Genomic DNA, 21,476 nt, shown 5'->3' on the forward strand with positions numbered 1-21,476 from the left:
TGAGCCACCGCGCCCGGCCAAAAGACTGAGTTTCGTGGTGTGTAGCAGAGGATGTGGCCTGGCCCAGGAGCAGTCTGGGCTCTGCCCTTGCCTCCTGGGAGGCCATCTGAGTCACACCTAATAGGAGTGTCTTTGTTTAGGGAGGGGACTGGTCACACCTGACAGTCACAGGATGGAGGCTGACCTTCCAGAAAGACCAACCAGTTGCTTCGGGATGGGGGCCTTGGGTCATGCAGAATCAGGAGACTGAGTTCAGCCATGTAAGTGGTCAGCCAGCCAGCCATACCTGTGCAGTGGAGTCCCCTGGAAACTCTGGCTGCCAGGGCTGGGGTGAGCTGCCTGGCTGCAGTGTGTTTGCATGCTGCCACTCACCAGTGCTAGGAGGGTAGCACATCTGGCTCCACGAGAAGACAGTAAAAGCTTTGTGTCTGGAGCCATTGTGGACTCCGCTCCATGTGTTTGTTCCCCTGGCGGATTTTAATCTGTATTCTTTTCCCTGTAATACAACTGTAACTGTGAGTGTAGAACTCACTTTCAGTAAGTTCTGTGAGCCCTTCTAGCACGTTATCAAACCAGAGGGCGGTCTCAGAAACCTCCTGAACTTGCAGTCGGCGTCAGAAGTAAGGGTGGTCTTAGGGACTGTGCCCTCAAACTTTGTGGTTTGGCTAATGCTGGGCAGATAGTACATGGATTATATCTCAAAAGCTTTTTCCAGTGGCAGAAATAACATGAAGCATGCTCATTGAACCCAGTTGAATTAGGCTAGAAATAAAACACAAATCATTAACCAGAAAAAAGCTCATATGCAGGGAAATTAATAACCATACTTCCAAATAACTTGTGGGTCAAAAAGAAATCATAATGGAAATTAGACATTTTTGAACTGAACAATAATGAAAATAATATGTTATCTAAATTTGCAGGGTGGGCTGGGCGCAGTGGCTCATGTCTGTAATCCCAACACTTTGGGAGGCCAAGATGGGCGGATCGCCTGAGGTCAGGAGTTTGAGACCAGCCTGGCCAACATGGTGAAACCCCATCTCTACTAAAAATACAAAAATTAGCTGGGCATGGTGGCACACGCTTGTAATCCCAGCTACTTGGGAGGCTGAGGCAGGAGAATCGCCTAAACCCAGGAGGCAGAGATTGCAGTGAGCCAAGATCATGCCACTGCACTCCAATCTGGACAACAGAGTGAGACTCTGTCTCGAAATAAATAAATAAATAAAAATTTGCAGAGTGATATTGAAGCATTAGTCAGAAGAAAATGTATAGCCTTAAAATGCTTATTTGGAAATGAAAAATGCCTGAAAGTTATTGAGACATAACTATAGTTGTTGCAGACATTGATATGTGTTTCAAATTATGCCAATATATTAAAAAATTATAAGAAATTTAAAAAATACCAAAAATATGTTCAGATAAGATTTAATGTGGTATCGAATATAAAAATTAGTATAAAAATCTATCAAATTTTGAATACCATCTACATACAAAAACTAATTTTTAAAATTGGAACACATTTAAAGTAAAATATATGAAATTCATAGGACTAAATTTGACAAAAAGATGTGAAAGACATCCATCATGAATATTACAGAACTTCAGGAAACTTTAAGGAAGACATAAATAAGTGGATAGAGATACCATGTTCATGAATTTGAAGACTCGGTATTCTAAAGGCTCAGTTATCTTCAAATTTGAACTATAGATTCAGTGCACTTCCAGTTTTAAAAATCCCAACAGCTTTTAAAGTATGGACATTGATTTTAAAATTTTAAACTTTCACATGTTAAGGTCCATACTTTTTTTTTTTTTAATCGAAGTCCATACTTTAAAAGCTGTTGGGATTTTAAACCCTTTACAGCAACATGCAAAGATCTTTTTTTTAAAAAGATACCCTTGAATAAGAACTAGAAGAACTTGCTGTACTAGATATTAAGACTCATGATAAAACTATAGTCATTAAGATAGTGCGGCACTGGTTCAGAGATAGACAAGCAGACCTATGGAATATAATAGAGAATCCAGAAACAGACCTACACATAAGTGTTCATTTGACATATGACATATGTGATATTGCAAAATTGGTGGGGAATAAATATACTAAAAAACACTGAATTTTCTACTTCAAAAGAATGAATCTTACACAGTGGGATGCTATTTCATACTCATTAGGATGGGTAGAAACCAAAAGTCCAATAATGACAAGCGTTGGCGAGGATGTGGAGAAATCAGAAGTGTCCTCTGCTGGGAGGAATATAGGCGCAGCCACTTTGGAAAACACTCTGGCAGTTCCTCAAGTGATTAAACACAGAGTTCCCATATGACCCAGGAATATCACTCCTAGATCTGTGCCCAAGAAAATGAAAATGTGTATCCACACTAATGTGTGGGTTATTGCCAATTAGTGTACTAAGCTTTATACACTCGTGTTTATAACAGCATTATTCATAATAGCCAAAAGATGGAAACAGCCCAAATGTCCATCAAGTGGTAAAAGGGTAAACAAATAATGGATATGCATACCCTGGAATCCTATTTGGACATAAAAAGGAATGAAACACTGACACATGCTGCACTATGGATGAACCTTGAAAACATGCTGAGGAGAGGCGGCCGGCCACAAGATGTCACATATGACATGATTCAATTTATGTGGAATGTCCAGAAGAGGCCAATCTATCAGAAAGTAGATTAGTACGGGGGTCCCCAACCCCTGGGCCATGGACCTGTACCGGTCTCTGGCCTGTTAGAAACCGGGCTGCACAGCAGGAGGTCAGCAAGCTCTGCCTGAGCTTCGCCTCCTGTCAGATCGGCAGTGGCATTAGATTCTCATAGGAGCAGGAACCCTTTTGTGAACTGTGCATGCGAGGGACCTAGGTTGCGCATTCCTTATGAGAATCTAATGCCTGATGATCTGAGGTGCAACGGTTTCATCCTGAAATCATCCCCCCAACCCCATCCGTGGAAAAATTGTCTTCCACGAAACCAGTCCGTGGTGCCAAATAGGTTGGGGACCGCTGGATTGGTAGATACTTAGGGTGGTGGATCAGGGGTGGGGGTATTCAGGGGGTTGGGAGTATACGGAGTGATAGCTGAGGGGTGTGGGGTTTCTTTTTGAGGTGATGAGATGTTCTAAAATTGATGATGGTGGTGGTGGTTGCACTAAATAGATGAAAAACTATTGAATTATACTTTACAAATGGGTAAGTTGTCTGCCATGTAAATTATATCTCAATTAAAAAATAACTCTAGGCTGGGCACAGTGGCTCACGCCTGTAATCCTAGCACTTTGGGAGGCCGAGGTGGGCAATTACCCGAGGTCAGGAGTTCGAGACCAGCCTGGCCAACATGGTGAAAACCCGTCTCTACTAAAAATACAAAAGTTAGCTGGGCATGGTGGCACACACCTGTAATCCCAGCTACTTGGGAGGCTGAGGCAGGAGAGTTGCTTGAGCCCAGGAGACAGAGGTTGTAGTGAGCCGAGATGGCACCACTGCACTCCAGCTTGGCCGACAGAGCCAGACTCTGTCTCAAAAAAATAAATAAATAACTCTAGTGGACAAAAAAAGTTCAGTAGAGAAAGGATAAACTTTTCAATAAATGGTGTTGGGATAATTGTTTTCCATAGGAAGAAAGGAAAGACATCCTTAACCCCTGGCAACCACTGCTTTTTTTTTTTTTTTGAGACGGAGTCTCGCTCTGTCACCCAAGTTGGAGTGCAGTGGCGCGATCTTGGCTCACTGCAAGCTCCGCCTCCCGGGTTCACGCCATTCTCCTGCCTCAGCCTCTCCGAGTAGCTGGGACTACAGGCGCCCGCCACCACGCCCAGCTAATTTTCTGCATTTTTAGTAGAGACGGGGTTTCACCGTGGTCTCGATCTCCTGACCTCGTGATCCGCCCGCCTCGGCCTCCCAAAGTGCTGGGATTACAAGCGTAAGCCACCGCGCCCGGCCAACCACTGCTATATCTGAAAATAGAAGTGATTTTTGAATGTTGATCTTATATCCTAAAGCCTTGCTGAAACTCACTGGTTCCAGGAGTTTTTGTTTTGTTTTTTGGGAGATTCCTTGGGATTTTCTACACTGACCATCATGTCATCTGCAAATAGGGATAATTACATTTCTTTCTTTCAGTCTGTATACCTTCATCTCCTTGTTGTACTGGCCTGGACGTGCAATCCTGTTTTATATAAGAATGGTGAAGGTGGCTCACTCCTGTAATCCCAGCACTTTGGGAGACCAAGGTGGGCGGATCACGAGGTCAGGAGATGGAGAACATCCTGGCTAACACGGTGAAACTCCATCTCTACTAAAAATACAAAAATTAGCCGGGCGTGGTGGTGGGCGCCTGTAGTCCCAGCTACTCAGGAGGCTGAGGCAGGAGAATGGCATGAACCCGGGAGGCAGAGCTTGCAGTGAGCTGAGATCACGCCACTGCACTCCAGCCTGGGCAACAGAGCAAGACTCCATCTCTTAAAAAAAAAAAAAAAAAAAAAAAGAATGGTGAAGGCACACACACTTGCCTTGTTTCTGGTCTCTGCGGCAGAAGGCATCAGTGTTTCCCCACTACCTATGATGTTAGATGTAGGGTTTCTGTAGATGTCCTTTATGGGTCTGAGGAAGTTCCATTCTGTTCCTAATTTGCTGGCTCACACAATTCATGAAAATCAACTCTAGTCTAAGTAGACCAAGCCCGTTTTTAAACTTTTAACTTCATTGTTTTTTTGAGCTTTTTCTTTCTTTCTTTCTTTTTATTGAGACAGGGTTTATTGCTGTTACCCAGGCTGGAGTGCAGTGGTGCGATCACGATTCACTGCAGCCTTGACCCCCCCGCCTCAAGCGATCCTCCCACCTCAGCCTCTCAAGTAGCTGGGACCGACAAGCATGTGCCACCATGCCCAGCTAATTTTTTTTTCTTTTGTTTGAGACAGAGTCTCGCTGTGTTGCCCAAGCTAGAGTGCAATGGTGCGATCTTGGCTCACTGCAACCTCTGCCTCCTGGGTTCAAGCAACTCTCCTGCCTCAGCCTCCCTAGTAGCTGAGATTACAGGCACCCGCCACCATGCCCAGCTAATTTTTTGTATTTTTAGTAGAGACAGGGTTTCACCATGTTGGGAAGGCTGGTCTCGAACTCCTGACCTTAGGTGATCCATCTGCCTCTCAGCCTCCCAAAGTGCTGGGATTACAGGTGTGAGCCAGTGTACCTGGCCTAAACTTTTAACTATGAAATTGCAAAAATAGTGGAGAGGTTGCATGTACTCATTACTCAACTTCCCCCAATGGTGACATCTTATATAACTACTGTTGATTCACACAGTACAACTAAGTAGACTACAATGATCTGATCTTACTCAGATTTCACCAGAAAAATCTTTTTTTTTTTTTTTTTGGATATGGAGTCTCACTCTGTCGCCCAGGCTGGAGTGTTGTGGTGCGATCTTGGCTCACCGCAAGCCCCGCCTCCTGGGTTCATGCCATTCTCCTGCCTCAGTCTCCCGAGTAGCTGGGACTACAGGTACCCGCCACTGCGCCCAGCTAATTTTTTGTATTTTTAGTAGAGACGGGGTTTCACCGTGGTCTCGATCTCCTGACCTCGTGATCTGCCCACCTCGGCCTCCCATAGTGCTGGGATTACAGGCGTGAGCCACCACGCCCGGGGTTTTTTTTTTTTTTTTTTTTTGAGACAGGGTCTATCTCTGTCACCCAGGCTGAGTGGTACTAAGGCTCACTGCAGTGGTACAAGGGCTCACTGCAACCTCTACCTCCAGGGGTCAAGCCATCCTCCCATCTCAGCCTCCCAGGTAGCTGGAACTACAGGTGTGCACCACCATGCCCAGATTATTTTTGTATTTTTTGTAGAGATGGGGTTTCACCAGGTTGCCAAGGCTGGTCTCCAACTCCTGGACTCAAGCAACATGCCCACTTCAACCTCCCAAAGTGAAAAATCTATTTTTGAAAAGCAAAATTACAAAGCTTATAGATGAAAATATAGAAGAACATATTCATGACCCCAGAATGGAGAAAGAGTTCTTGAACCAGACAAGGACAAAGAAGAAAAGAATCATACATTTGGCAACATTAAAAGTAACTTCTGCTCATCAAAAGACACTGTCAAAGTCAAAATAGAGAGATGAATCTCTAAATTTAAAAATTTTATTTGGGAAGCAAGAATTACAATTTGAGGTACACACACAGACTGGGCAGTCTTCAGTATGTCTGAAAAACAGAGAAGGTTGGAGGTTTTATAACAAGGAGGGGTATTATAAAAATGTTAGGTATTGTTTTGAGAATTTGGGGCACTGGCAACCTCTAACTGTTGAGTGACAGTGAGTAAAAGTAGTCTTGGAGTCGCAGCAAGTGGCATCAGTAGCTATCAGACAAGACTGGCTTCAGGTTGGAGCAGGCAGCCTCAGCAGCCAGGCTGCGGAGAATGACATTCCTGGAGCAGTGCTACGTGCCCTGGGTGCTTTCTCCCCACCTGTCGACTCTGTTTTAGTTGGGTGTGATGAGAATGACCCAATGCATAGGATCAACTTTCACGACATCATAAAAGTCATGAGAAGACAAGCTACAAATAAAATTATTTGCAGTCTCTGGAACTGACCAATAATTAGTATCCTAAATATATTTTTTAAAGTCCTGTGAATCAATAAGAAAACCTTCCAGTGGAAAGAAAGTATGGGCAAAATACCCAAACCAATACTTCACAAAAGAGGACCTACCCCTGACCAAGCACACAGATTCCTGAAGGGGAGATGAAGGCATTGTAGACTTCACCAGGTTCAAAAAGGCAGAGGAATAGCATAGGCCAGTGCAGGGCAAGGACAGCAGGCTGTGCATAGAAACCCTGCCAGGCTGGTACTGCCATAGTGCAGAGTGCGAGTGCCAGGGCAGGGCTTGGAGGGGTGGTGAGGGGCTAAGTGGGGGCAGGAAGGGGATGAGAGGCACAGGCCATGAACCAGATCAGGTCAGGTTCAGCATTTCACTGCCAGCTCTCTGTCAAGGCCCCACGTTTTGAAAGATGTTGTGTCTACCAGGAGGCATTCATCATTGTCATATTCCTTTTGTTTTTTTCTATCCTTCTAGTTAATTTTTTATACTTTTAAATTGCTATTATTTTTATCTTAGTATAGTCTTCATTACCAGCCTTGTCTTTTGTTGTTGTTTTGACACAGGGTCTCACTCTGTTGCCCAGGCTAGAGTGCAGTGGTGCCATCAGGGCTCGCTGCAGCCTCCACCCACCTGGGCTTGTTTTTTTTCGTTTTGTTTGTTTTTGTTTTGAGACGCAGTTTCGCTCTTGTTACCCAGGCTGGAGTGCAATGTCGCAATCTTGGCTCACCACAACCTCTGCCTCCCAGGTTCAAGCGAATCTACTGCCTCAGCCTCCCGAGTAGCTGGGATTACAGACATGTGCCACCACGCCCAGCTCATTTTGTATTTTTTACTAGAGATGGGGTTTCTCCATGTTGGTCAGGCTGGTCTCGAACTCCTGACCTCAGGTGATCTGCCCACCTCAGCCTCCCAAAGTGCTGGGATTATAGGCGTGAGTCACCATACCCGGCCCCTGGGCTTGTTTTTAAACAACATAAAAGCTGTACCTGACAGCGCACCCTCACCACGGTGTCCCAGGAAGCTGCCACGCAAGTTAGCTCTTGGCCTTCTGTCTCTTGCAGGATTCCCAGGTCAGAACACGGGAAATACAAGGTGCTGTACAACTCACAGCTGCTGTTCCGCAGCCGGCTCTATGGGGACCTGGAGGCCATCCTGTACCACGTGCACCTCTTCCAGCCCACGGAGCTGCTGCTGCAGCAGGCGGTGTTCTTCCTGCGAGACACTGAGCGGAGGCGGGTCTTCCAGGCGCTAGCCAGGTGGGCAGTGGCAGCCCGCATGTGGTCCTGCGCCCCGGCGGGAGGGGCACTTCTTAACACTCTGCACCCAAACAGGCGAGCTGGGGCATCCAACAACTAGATAGTGGCTCCAACAGATGGTGGGGGGAGGAGGACCATCTGCCCAGATGCTGTGACTCCGTCGTGTCTGCTGTTCTTGGGGCATGTCCTAGAATCGCCTGAGGAGGGAGTGGCTGGTTAAAGCCCATTTTCTAACCTGGGCAACAGAACGAGACCTCATCTCCACAAAAATTTGTTAACAGTTAGCCAGGTGTGGGCTGGGCACAGTGGCTCACACCTGTAATCCCAGCACTTTGGGAGGCTGAGTTGGGAGGATGGCTTGAGCCCAGGAGTTTGAGACCGGCCTAGGCAACATAGTGAGACCCCATCTCTACTAAAAATACAAAAATTAGCCAGGTGTAGTGGCGCACGCCTATAATCCCATCTACTTGGGAGACTGAGGCAGGAGAATCTCTTGAACCTGGAAGGCGGAGGTTGCAGTGAGCTGAGACCAAGCCACTGTACTCCAGCCTGGGCGACAGTGAGACTTCCATCTCAGAAACAAACAAACAAAAACAGGCTGGATGCGGTGGCCCACGCCTGTAATCCCAGCACTTTGAGAGGCCAAGGCGGGTGGATCACCTGAGGTCGGGAGTTCGAGACCAGCCTGACCAACATGGAGAAACCCCATCTCTACTAAAAATACAAAATTAGCCAGGCGTGGTGGCGCATGCCTGTAATCCCAGCTACTCGGGAGGCTGAGGCAGGAGAATCGCTTGAACCTGGGAGGTGGAGGTTGCAGTGAGCCGAGATTGAATCATTGCACTCCAGCTTGGGCAACCATGGTCTCACCATTCCCTCATTGAGCAGCTGCTGGCTCACACTGGCTCTAGGGGGGCTGTGGGCACACCAGTCCCCACTCTCAGGAGGCCACAGTTCAGAAGCAGAGATGACATAAAGAACACAGGCAGTGGGATGCCCTGGGACCCAGCGGGGGCATGGAGGAGGGGGCTGCTTCTTTCCCCAGGGCAGGAGAGGCTGCTGTTGAGGAAGGGCCAGAGATGTTCAGCAGGCAGACAGTTCACTTGCTGCTGGGTGTGGGGCAGGAGGTACAAACCCTGTCTTTATATTTTTAGAGCCAGCAACAGGTCTGGCCCTAGCTAGTGCTTGCTGGATGTATTAATGAAGGAGGAGGAGGAGGCTGGAGAGATAGGAAGGAGAAAGAACTTGGTCGGGGCTAAGAGGCTTTCCTTTGATTCTGTGGCCCTCACCTTTGGCATGTGGGGTGGTGCCACAGCATTTGGAAGGAGGCCAGACCCGGTCCTGCCTGGTAGGTGACAGGAGGTAGCTGAGGGTTCTATGAAGGAAACAGAAGAACACTTTTTAGGAAGTGCTTACTGCATCCAAGGTAGCTGCATCCATATGGCTTTATTTCTATCTGAGGGTGAGGAAACCAGATTCAGAAAGGCTAAGGCTGGGCCAGGGTCACTGGGACGGTGAGAGTGAGGGCAGGCACCTACCACACAGTGGACTTCGGAGGCAGCTGAGATAGTGAGCAGCCAACAGCCAAGACTGAGCATGTGTTCTGGACTCAATGCCCACTGCACACCAGGCCATGGCAGAGGGCACCTAGGAGGAGGCTTCAGGGCTGGGGAGGTCCTTGAGCTTTGCTGAGGACTCTCTCTCCAGCCTCCTCCTTCTCCTCTATTAACAGCCAGCCCCCTGAGGCTCCATGCATGATGTCCTCCTGGTGCGGAAGGCTCTGTGCTCTACATCCCTGATGGGCAGCTGGTGGGGCTGTGTCCCAATGGGGTATGGGAGGAGGGGAAGCATGGCTAAGGACACAGGAACACAGCAGCACTCAGAGCAAACTGTGGGCAGCCTTTGGCTTCTGGGGGCTGGGGAGAAGACGGAGAAGGAGGCTTTTGCCAGGAGCCCAGGCTCAGCAGACTGGAATCAGAGCTTTTTAGTCACAAGCTCCAGGACTTGGGACCAGCTAAGCAGCCTCTGAGTGTTCATTTCCTGCTGTAGGATGGGAGTGATTACACCTGTTTTGCAAGGTAGGAGAGGTTCAGTGGGGGCAGTGGTTCTTTGTTCCAGGATCCACGACATCTGCTGTAACAGCACCACCCTCTGGGACGTGACGGTGAGGGACCTGCTGCCCTCCTCTGCTATGATCAAAGACTTGAGCCAGGAGTTTGGGATGCCCCTTTCGCAAGAACAACTCACAGATGAGAAACTGTTTGCCCTACCACCTCAGCCCACCCCCAATCTTGAGGATTACCACAGTCGGAACTCCACCCTCACCTTAGAGATCCACGCCCACCAGGAGAAGTACCTGCAGTGGCGGAGCGCCATGCTGCTGAAGAACAAAGACAAAAAGCACAGTTTCATCCAGGTGGGCTGCCTTCCTCTCCGACTTGGGGCTCCCAGGCCTCACCTGGGTGGTCCAGGCGCCTGCTGAGAGGCATAGGGCATATTCCTGAGTGGGACATTTGCCTCTGGTCCGTGCCTGCGCTCCTGGCCTGGGCTACCCCGCTGGAGGGGCAAGAAGTGCAGGATGTGGGGCTGAGCCATGTCAGAAGCCTTCACTCCCAGTCCTAGATAACCTTGTCCTTCCTGAAAGGTGAGAAGGAATGCTATTAGCTGTATTACCTTTACCATGGCCCCCAGAGTTCATTGTAGAGAAAGAACTGTGGTGTGTGTGTGTGTGTGTGTGTGTGTGTGTGTGTGTGTGTGTGTGTGTGTGTAACATGTTGCTTAGGCTGCTCAGGGCATAAGTGTCGTAAGATGTCCAAGCAACATGCAACATAAACTAATCTGCATGACAGAGGGAGAGAATGGGAGACTGAGAAGCTGGTGAGGGGGTAGAAGGCTGGTGCTGTGTGGCCTGAATGAGCAAGAACCTCGCTCACCCCATGCCAACCAAAAAGACATGAAAACACAAACATCTGTGGTATGACTTGGAGTTGTCTGCCTGTGGTCTGTGTGAAGGCCCTACCATCCCTGCAATTCTCCAGTTTAAAAACAAAGACTCCTAGAAGCTTGTAAGCTTTGTATGTGTGCATTCTTTATGAAAACCAAAGAACAGACTTCTTTTGTTTTTTGAATCGAGAGTCTCACTCTGTTGCCCAGGCTAGAGTACTATGACTTGATCACGGGTCACTGCAGCCTCCAACTCCTGGGCTCAAGCAGTCCTTCCACCTCGGCCTCCTGAGTAGGCAGGCATGCGCCACCACACCTGGTTAATTTTTTTTTTACTTTTTTTTAGAGATTGGGTCTTGCTATGTTGCCTAGGCTGGTCTCCAGCTCCTAGGCTCAAGGGATTCTCCTGCCTCGGCCTCCCAAAGTGTTGGGATTACAGGTGTGAGTCACTGTGCCTGACTGTGCCTGGCTGTTTTTTCCATTAGTGGAAAAAACTCTTTAGCTTTTTCAAAAGAATCAGTTCTTGAATTTATCAATTCTGCTTTTTCTGTTTTTCTAATTCATTAACTTCAGCTTTTAGTTTTATGATACTTTAAAACTTATACGTTTCTCCTTTTTTCTATCTTCTCGAGTTGGCTATTTCATTCATTTTTATTTCTCTTATTTATTTAATAAATAAATATATATATATAGTCTTGCTCTGATATATATATATATATATATATATCATAGCACTTTGGGAGGCCGAGGTGGGCAGGTTGCTTAAGCTCAGGAGTTCAAGACCAGCCTGGGCAACATGGCGAAACCGTCTCTACAAAAAATTAGCTGGGCATGGTGGCATGTACCTGTATTCCCAGCTACTCAGGAGACTGAAGCTTGAGCCTGGGAAGCACAGGTTGCAGTGAGCCGAGATCATGCCATTACATTCCAGCCTGGATGGCAGAGCGAGACCCTGTCTCAATGCGGCACAGTGCCTAATGCCTGTAATCCCAGCATTTTGGGAGGTTGAGGCGGTCAGATCCCTTGAGGCCAGGAGTTCGAGACCAGCCTGGCCAACATGGCAAAACCCGTCTCTATTAAAAATACAAAAATTAGCTGGGTGTGGTGGTGCACACCTGTAATCGCACCTACTTGGGAGGCTGAAGCAGGAGAATCACTTGAATCTGGGAGGTAAGGTTGCAGTGAGCCAAGATCGCGCCACTGCATTCCAGCACTCAGAGCAACAGAATGAGACCCTGTCTCAAAAAAACAAACAAAAAAAGTCAAACAATGTTGAAAGTATTTGCAGTCTTCCTTATCCTACCTCTCAATGCACTTAGATATGTACAAGAATATATATTCATTTTATGGGTTAATATAATTTTGTTAATGCCACATAACAAGGAAGTGTTTTAAATTTATTTTTATTTTTGAGACGGTCTTGCTCTGTTGCCCAGGCTCAAGTGTAGTGGCGTGATCTCAGCTCACTGCAGTATCTGCCTCCCAGGCTGAAGCGATTCTCCTGCCTCAGCCTCCTGAGTAGCTGGGATTACAGGCACACACCACCATGCCTGCCTAATTTTTGTATTTTTAGTAGAGATGGGGTTTCACCGTATTGCCCAGTCTGGTCTTGAACTCCTGGCCTCAAGTGATCCACCCACCTCAGCCTCCCAAAGAGCTAGGATTACAGGTGACCACGCCTGGCCACGAGGAAGGGTTTTTAAAGATTTTGCAGGGCCAAGCACAGTAGCTCACACCTGTAATCCCAGCACTTTGGGAGGCTGAGGCAGGCGGATCACGAAGTCAGGAGATCGAGACCATCCTGGCTAACACAGTGAAACCCCATCTCTACTAAAAATGCAAAAAAATTAGCCGGGTGTGGTGGCGGGCGCCTGTAGTCCCAGCTACTCGGGAGGCTGAGACAGGAGAATGGCGTGAACCCAGGAGGCGGAGGCTGCAGTGAGCCAAGATCACACCACTGCACTCCAGCCTGGGCAACAGAGCAAGACTCTGTCTCAAAAAAAACGCAATAATATGGAGAATTTTATAATATAGTAGTATACAATTTATTTACTAGCCCCCTATCTCTTATAAATTTGCTAAAATCGCTTGTAAATATTGTTCCAGCTTTTTAAAAAATCATGTTCCTATTATCTTAGATATGGCTACTCTAAAATGGCTTTAAATTTCCTATTCATACTATAATTGAAACTCAACCATAATTTAATTTTTTCACATTTTTACACCTTGAGATATAATTTACATACCATAAAATTCACCTATTGTAAGTATATATAAATCAATAGTTTTTAGTAAATTTATAGTTATAACACCATCATCACAATCCAGTTTTAGAACATTTCCATCACCACAAAAAGTATTCTCATGCTAGTTTACAGTCAATCTCTGCTCCATTCTTAGTCCCACATAACCACTGATCTGCTTTCTGTCTTGATAGATTTGACTTGGCTGAATATTTCAGGTAATTGGAACCATATAATTATGTAGACTTTTGTGTCTGGCTTCTTTCACTGAGCATAAAGTTCCTGTGGTTCATCCATGTCCCTGAATATATCAGCGGTGTGTTCCTTTTTTATTGCTGAATATTATTCCATTGAATTGATGTACCACATTTATCCTTTCACCACTTTTTGGAATTACTATTATTTCTTGCTTGGGGCTATTATAAATATTGCTCCTATGAACATTTGCATACAAATCATTATGTGAAAATATGTTTTCGTTTCTCTTGGGTAGAACCTAGGAGTGGAATTGCTGGGTCATATAGGTAGGTTTATATTTATGATTTTAAGAAATTACATTGTAAGAAAAGCAGTTCCTACAGTGTAGTTGCACAATCTTAACATCCCTACCAGCAATGCATGAGGGTTCTAGTTTCTCCACATTCATACAAACACTTCTTATCAGTCCTTTTGATTATAGCCATTCTAGTGTGTATCTCATGATTTTAATTTGCATTTTATAATGACTGATGATGCTAGATATCTTTTAATGTGCTTATTAGGAATTTATAACGCTTCTTTGGTGTAATATATATTTGTATCTTTTTGAATTAATCTCTTTTTTCAAATTGAGACAGGGTCTCACTGTGTTACCCAGGCTGGTCTTGAACCCCTTGGGCTCAGGCAATCCTCCCACCTTGGCTTCCCGAAGTGCTGGGATTACAGTTATGAGTCACTGTGCCTGGCCCTCTGTATCATTTATCCATTTTAAAATCAAGTTGTCTTTTTATTGTTGAGTTGTTATATATTCTGGATACAAATATTTAATGAGAAATATGATTTGCAAATATTTTCTCCATATTTGTGGCTTGTCTTTTTTTTCTTTTTTTTTTGAGACGGAGTCTCGCTCTGTCGCCCAGGCTGGAGTGCAGTGGCGCGATCTCGGCTCACTGCAAGCTCCGCCTCCCGGGTTCACGCCATTCTCCTGCCTCAGCCTCTCCGAGTAGCTGGGACTACAGGCGCCTGCCACCACGCCCGGCTAATTTTTTATATTTTTAGTAGAGACGGGGTTTCACCGTGGTCTTGATCTCCTGACCTCGTGATCCGCCCTCCTCGGCCTCCCAAAGTGCTGGGATTACAAGCGTAAGCCACCGCGCCCGGCCTTGTCTTTTTTTTCTTAATGGTATAAGAAAAAACTTTTGAAGTATAAAAGTTCTTAACTTTGACAAATTCCAGTTTATGTTTTTTCTTTTAGCAATCATGCTTTTGGTGTTATAGTTAAGGACTCTGCTTAGTTACAAAGATCATTTCATATCCTTTCTCTTACACTTACTCTTAGCTCTCACATTTAGATCTGTGAAGCATTTTTTTTGAGGTCCAATGTAAGGGTCTAAATTAATCTTTTTGCATATGGATATCCAGTTGTCCTCACATCATTTCTTGCAAAGACTAGCTATTCCCCCATTGAATTGGCTTAGCATCTTTGTCAAGGATTGACCATAAATGTAAGGGTTTACATCTGAGTTCTAAACTATGTTCCATTAACTCATATGCCTCTCCATATACCAGCAACACATTGTCTTGATGACTTTAGTTAGTTGGATTGTGTAAGTCCTTTAACTTTGTTCTTTTTCAAAATTGCTTTGACTACTTTGGGTCCTTTGCATTTCCACATATATTTTAAGATCAGCTTGCCAATTTCTGTAACAAATTCTATAGGAATTTCATGGGGATTTTATTTATTTATTTATTTTGAGACAGAGTCTTGCTCTGTCACCCAGCCTGGAGTGCAGTGGCACGATCTCGGCTCACTGCAAGCTTGGCCTCCCGGGTTCACGCCATTCTCCTGCCTCAGCCTCCCAAGTAGCTGGGACTACACGCATCCGCCACCACTCCTAGCTAATTTTTTGTATTTTTTAGTAGAGACGGGGTTTCACCATGTTAGCCAGGATGGTACTGATCTCTTGACCTTGTGATCCGCGCGCCTTGGCCTCCCAAAGTGCTGGGATTACAGGCGTGAGCCACCGCTCCCGGCAGGGATTTTATTGAATCTATAGATTGATTTGGGAAAAACTGCCAACTTAACAATTTTGGGGTTGCCAATTTATGAACATGGAATGTCTCTGCTGTTATTTAGGTCTTCAGTTTTCCTCAGCAATTTCTGTAGTTCTTAGTGTGCAAGTCTTGCACTACTTTTGTGAAATTAATGGTGTTATGAATTGAATTACTTTTTGTATTGTTTCCATAATATAGAAATAGAATTAATTTTTTGTACATTGATCTTGTATCCTACAACCTTTTGAACTGGATCACGTCATCTGTGAAGAAAGATCATTTTCCTTTCCAATCTGGATGCTCTTCCTTCCTTCCTTTCCTTCTGCCTGGGCTGCCACAAGCTCAAAGGCTCAAACAACAGAAAATTATTTCCTCACTATTCTGGAGGCTGGAACGTCCAAAATTAAGAGTCTGACAAGGTCGGTTTAATTCTGAGGCCTTTTATCTTGGCTTGTAGGTGGTCACCATCTTGCTGTGTACTCATATGATCTCTTTGTTGTGAATGGAGACAGAGATCTCTAATCTCTCTCTTTTTTTTTTCTTTTGAGACAGAGTCTTGCTCTGTCACCAAGCTGGAGTGCAGTGGCGCAATCTCGGCTCACTGCAATCTCCGCCTCCCGGGTTCAAGCCATTCTCCTTCCTCAGCCTCCCAAGTAGCTGGGACTACAAGCATATGCCACCACACCCAGCTAATTTTTGTATTTTTAGTAGAGACAGGGTTTCACCATGTTGGCCACACTGGTCTCGATCTCCTGACCTTGTGATCTGCCCACCTCAGCCTACCAAAGTGCTGTGATTACAGGTGTGAGCCACCTCGCCCAGGCTCTGATGTCTCTTCTTACAAAGACACTAATCCTATCAGATCTGGGCCCCAACCATATGACCTCATTTAACCTTAATTACTTCCCTACTCCAAATAGAGCCAGGCTGGGGGTTAGAGCTTCAATAGAGGAATTTGAGGGTGAAGACATTCAGTCCATAACACTTCCTTTCCTTGCTCTTTTCTTCCTTCTCTTTGTCCTTCCCTTTCTCCCTTTGCATTGTCTAGAATGTCTGGTATAAAGTGCAGTGTTGAAGAGGAGTGGTCAGAGCAGACATGCTTACCTTGCTTGTGATCTTGGGGAGAAAGTATTCAGGCTTTTACCATTAAGTTGGACATTAACTGCAGATTTTTGAGAGATGCCCTTTATCAGGTCAAGGAAGTTCCCTTCTTAGTTTGTTGAGAGTTCAGTATGAATAGGTGTTGGATATTTGTTAAATGCTTTTTCCACATTATATATGCATATATTTTCACAATATATACTTTTTTTGTTAAATTGTGAAAATTTTGTTGTTAAAATAGATGCATTTAACAAAAAATGCATATATTGTGAAATATATGCTTTTGTTGAATGCAAATATTGTGATCATGTGGTTTTTGTCCATTATTAATATGGTATACTACATTATTTCATGTTTGCATGTTAAACCAGCCTTGGATTCCTGGGATAAATCTCACTTCTTCATGTATAATCATCATGTATATGTGGCTAGATTTGGTTTTATGTTCGCTGCTCAGGTGAGGTGTACTGGTATTACATTCAGGTTTCTTGTTTTTGAGATGGCGTCTTGCCCTGTCACCCAGGCTGGAGTGCTGTGGTGTGATCTCAGCTCACTGCAACTTCTGCCTCCCAGGTTCAAGCAATTCTCTCTGCCTCAGCCTCCTGAGTGGCTGGGACTACAGGTGTGTGCCACCATGCCTGGCCAATTTTTGTATTTTTAGAGACAGGGTTTCACCATATTGGCCAGGCTGGTCTTGAACTCTGGACCTCAGGTGATTCACCTGTCTCAGCCTTCCAAAGTGCTGGGATTACAGGCGTGAGCCACCATGCCCGGCCACATTCAGGCTTTAATGTCTGTCTGTCTCTGAATAATGTTGAGCACCTTTTCACACAATTGGCTATTTGGATATCTCCTTTTATAAAGTGCTTGTTCAAATTTATTTTCTCCATTTAAAATAAATCTAGTTGTATTTTTCTAATTGATAGTGTTTTACTGTTATTCAAATATGAGTTGTTAGATGTGTATCTTTTCCCAGTCTGTGACTTGTCTTTTCATTGTTTCAGTGTTGAGAAGTGTTTATGAGTACCAATTAATTTTTTTGTGATTAGATTTTTTGGGTATTTTTCCTGGGTTTAGAATTCTAGCTTGGCAGTTATTAACACTTTAAAGACATCATTCCATTGTCCTCTGACTTCCATTGTTTCTGTTGGTCAGCTGCCAACCAGTCTTGTTCTTTTGAAGATAATTTAGCTGTCTCTGGCTGCTTAAATTTTTTGTTTTTCTTTTCTTTGGTTTTTGGCAGTTTTATTGTGATGTTCGTAGGTGTGTTTTTCTTTGTATTTAACTTGCAATGGGTTTCTAGAACTTGTTAAATCTGTAGCTTGATTTTTTCTTTAAGTTTTAAAAGTTCTAGGACAGTATTTCTCTTCAGATATTACTTATATTCATCTTCTCTTCCTCTCCTCCTGGGACTCCAATGTTAGATATTTTCACCATGATCTGCATCTGATAGATACTACTTATACATCTCATACTTTTTATTTTACAGTCTTTTCTCCTTTTCATCCTTCAACCTGATTATTTTCAACCAATATATCTTCTGATGCAGGGGTCCCCAATCCCCAGGCTATGGACCAGTAGCAGTTCAAGGCCTGTTAGAAACTGGGTGGCACAACAGGAGGTGAGCAGTGGGCAAGTGAGCATTACCACCTGAGCTCCACCTCCTGTCAGATCAGTGGCAGCATTAGATTCTCATAAGAGTGTGAATGCTATTGTGAACTGAACATGCAAGGGTTCTAGGTTGCATGTTCCTTATGAGACTCTAACCAATGCCTGATGAGCTGAGGTGGAACAGTTTCATCCCCAAACCATGCCCATACAACCCTCTCCCACTGGCCGTGGAAAAATTGTCTTCCATGAAACCAGTCCCTGGTGCCAAAAAGGTTGGAGACTGCTGTTTTGCTAAATCACTAATCTTATCCCCTGCTGTGTGTTGGGGTGATCAGACCCAACACCAGGCCATGGGGGCCACAAAGTCCAGCGGAGTCAAAGGAATGAGACAAAACAAGTTAAGAGTGCATAAAGGGGGACCAGGGGGCCAACACTAGTATGGAGGCTGTGAAGGTCCCAAGTTCTGGAAGCCTGCATTATTTATTGGTGATCAAACAAAGAAGCAGGTGGTGATGATGTGGGGGTTGAAAGAAAGCAGCGGTATCAGTGCATGATCTATAGCTGTGACAGTTTAGCATTTTCTTTGAAGCATATGGAACATGTTTTGCTACTTGAGATAATGGGAAACATGTTCTTCTAGTTTAAGATACAATCAGTCGGGCGTGGTGGCTCACGCCTGTAATCTCAGCACTTTGGGAGGCTGAGACAGGCAGATCACCCGAGGTCAGGAGTTTGGGACTAGCCTGACCGACATGGAGAAACCCCATCTCTGCTAAGAAAATACAAAATGAGCTGGACGTGGTGGTGCATGACTGTAATCCCAGCTAGTTGAGAGGCTGAGGCAGGAGAATCGCTTGAACCCAGGGAGCGGAGGTTGCAGTGAGCCAAGATCGTGCCACTGCACTCCAGCCTGGGCAACAAAAGCAAAACTGTCTCAAAAAAAAAAAAAAAAAAATCCAATCTGAGATTCTTTAATTGGCAAGCTTAACACTAATTACTGTTAGATTAGGCATTTTTGCCACCTAATCTACTTTTAAACCCTCCATTCCTGTGTTCTTTGGATAGATCAAGTTTTCTTCTGTGGACTTAAGTTATACATTCTATCTATCTTTGTTTTTAAGGTGGTTATCCTGAAGACCATATGGTTAGGCATTCCTACTGAATCATTAAACTCATAAAACTATATTCCCTTTATAAGACAAATCGTACATTTACGTCCCTCTTATCTCCCACCCACACTCCACCATCCCTTTTATAGTCTCTAGAATTTCAATTCCAGGCTCTGAAATTTTACTTTTTCCTAGTCCTTTTAAGACAACTTTACTAGGATATCAGACATTACTTGCTAACCTTGAATCCTCCTGCATGTTCCTTCTCCATTTTGAATTTCTCCCAAGAATTTTGTGGGGTTTTTTTTGTTTTTTTGAGACGGAGTCTCGCTCTGTCACCCAGGCTGGAGTAGAGTGTCATGATCTCGGCTCAATGCAACCTCCGCCTCCTGGGTTCAAGCGATTCTCCTGCCTCAGCTTCCCAAGTGGCTGGGACTACAGGTGTGTGCCACCATGCCCAGCTAATTTTTGTATTTTTTAGTATGGAAAGGGTTTCACTGTATGTTGGCCAAGCTGGTCTTGAACTTCTGACCTCAGATGATCTGCCTGCCCCAACTTCCCAAAGTACTGGGATTACAGGCATGAGCCACCACACCTGGCCCCAAGAGTTTTTAAAGGAGGGTTTTGTGTAAAACCTAAGGCCTTGTAAACCTAAGCATATGCCCTCACAATTAGACAGTTTGCTTGGATATTAAATTCTAGGTTGAAGTTAACTTACCTTGTTGCTGTTGTGGATCTGATCACAAGTGATAGTTTTTCTTTACAGGTGGCCTGCTCTTTTCCTCTAGAAGCTTTGAGAGTTTATCTTTGTATTTGTTTGCTTAAATCCCACTAATAGTGTACCCAGGCTTGGAAGTTTTGTCTTTTCTGACATTTATTATTTCTTCAAACTTTCTTGTTCTCACTTTTCCCCTCCTTTTGGGACTTCTGTTATTTGGATGTTATTTCCATCCTCTATACTCAGTTTCTAATTTTATCTTTTTATACAGGACTGCTTTCTGAGAGCATATCTCAAGTGGATCTTCCAGTTCATTCATTCGCTCTACAACAGTATCACTTCTGCAATATATCTCATTCTCTTGTCTTCTATTTCAGCTATTTTCATACTCAATACTTTCTTTTAGTCTTACTTCTGCTTCATATTGCTATCTTCACTCTTATTTTAAAATAATTTCTTATGTTAAATTCTTAGCCCATCTTTTCCAATAATTTAGCTTCAGTTGTTCAGTCTGTGGCCTTAATACTGTATTTACTTCTCCAGCATCTAGTTACTTTTGCTCTCAGTCCAAATTCTGCAGGTGTCACCCCTTGGCAGAGAATCTCAGGCACCCAGAAGAACTATGGAACACTGTTTGCTTTCCCTCTAATAAGCATTAGGTCAGAATTTCAACTTCAAATTGTAAGAAAGGAGTAGCATAGAAAGAAGAAAGAATCTGTTCCCCTAGGTTGTAATTCACCAATTCTAGGATTTGGAAGGAGCAGGGGACTTCTAGGAATGGCTGACTGAGAAACTCAGATCAACACCCCAACTAAGGACAACTAGAAAAACTGGACACATCAAGAAATATTGATTGAAGTTGATGTGGGCCATGACAGGATCCTTGCTCTACGTGGCATCCCTAGTATAATCTTCTCGCAGGTGCTCCAAAGTCTGAGGACCTAGACCTGTCTTTGCCTTGCATCCCTTGTTGCCTGGACAGTCTGTTCTTTAATGTGTGTGAATCACAGATTTTGTCCTCCCCTGATTATTCTGCATTCTTGTGCATTAATTCCTCAAAGATTCCAAAGTCAAGCCACTGTAGTTGAGCTAAGGTCACCATCTTGTGCTAAAAAATGTTTTAAAGGTAAAAGATGGTATTTTGCTGAAGGTTACTATGAAATATGCATATGAAACACTGCACAGTGCCCAACAATTTAGAGTGGTAACTTTCCCAGTTCTCCCTTGTTTTGGGTCCCAGCCACCTTTCCCCCCAGCCTTCTGTGTTGTCTTTTATCTCCTTCCACATTTCTATTTTCATTCACAAAGGAAGCCAACAGACCATCTTATTTCTCTGTTCAGGGAAGAGTTCCCATTTCCTTACTGGGCCTGCTGGAGAGAATGAGGGTCATAATCCTTATGCACACTTGACAGTTAACCATGGTCAAGGATGGCAGTCCTTGCTGCTTTAGGTTGTAATATCCCCTGTCCACAATCTCCTACTTCTGACCATGTGAGACAGAAATTCTGTCGTTATCACAAGCTCATTGGGAGATGAGTGGCCAGATGATGTGTGTTCCAGTTACAGTGACCTTAGGGGTCGCAGTTTTTTGGTCCTCTTAAATTCCATTTTGGATAGTGAGAGGT

At 44.6% G+C, this 21,476-nt stretch overlaps 1 protein-coding gene across 10 annotated transcripts in view; it reads left to right on the top strand.

Annotated features, from left to right (window-relative positions):
- CFAP92 (cilia and flagella associated protein 92 (putative)) overlaps positions 1-21,476 on the top strand; it is a 108,169-nt gene that overhangs the window by 80,138 nt on the left and 6,555 nt on the right. For all 10 annotated transcript variants that reach the window (XR_009213077.1, XM_058437352.1, XM_058437356.1 and 7 more), the window contains 2 exons: positions 7,678-7,872; positions 9,991-10,288. Coding sequence is in view for 9 of the 10 variants with exons in the window: in XM_058437352.1 (XP_058293335.1) it covers positions 7,678-7,872; positions 9,991-10,288 (493 nt within the window). In the remaining variant the exon portion in view is untranslated. The remainder of the gene's footprint in view (positions 1-7,677; positions 7,873-9,990; positions 10,289-21,476) is intronic.

The sequence above is a fragment of the Hylobates moloch genome, unplaced genomic scaffold (genome assembly GCF_009828535.3).
Source record: "Hylobates moloch isolate HMO894 unplaced genomic scaffold, HMol_V3 SCAFFOLD_4, whole genome shotgun sequence".
NCBI classification, from domain to species: domain Eukaryota; kingdom Metazoa; phylum Chordata; class Mammalia; order Primates; family Hylobatidae; genus Hylobates; species Hylobates moloch.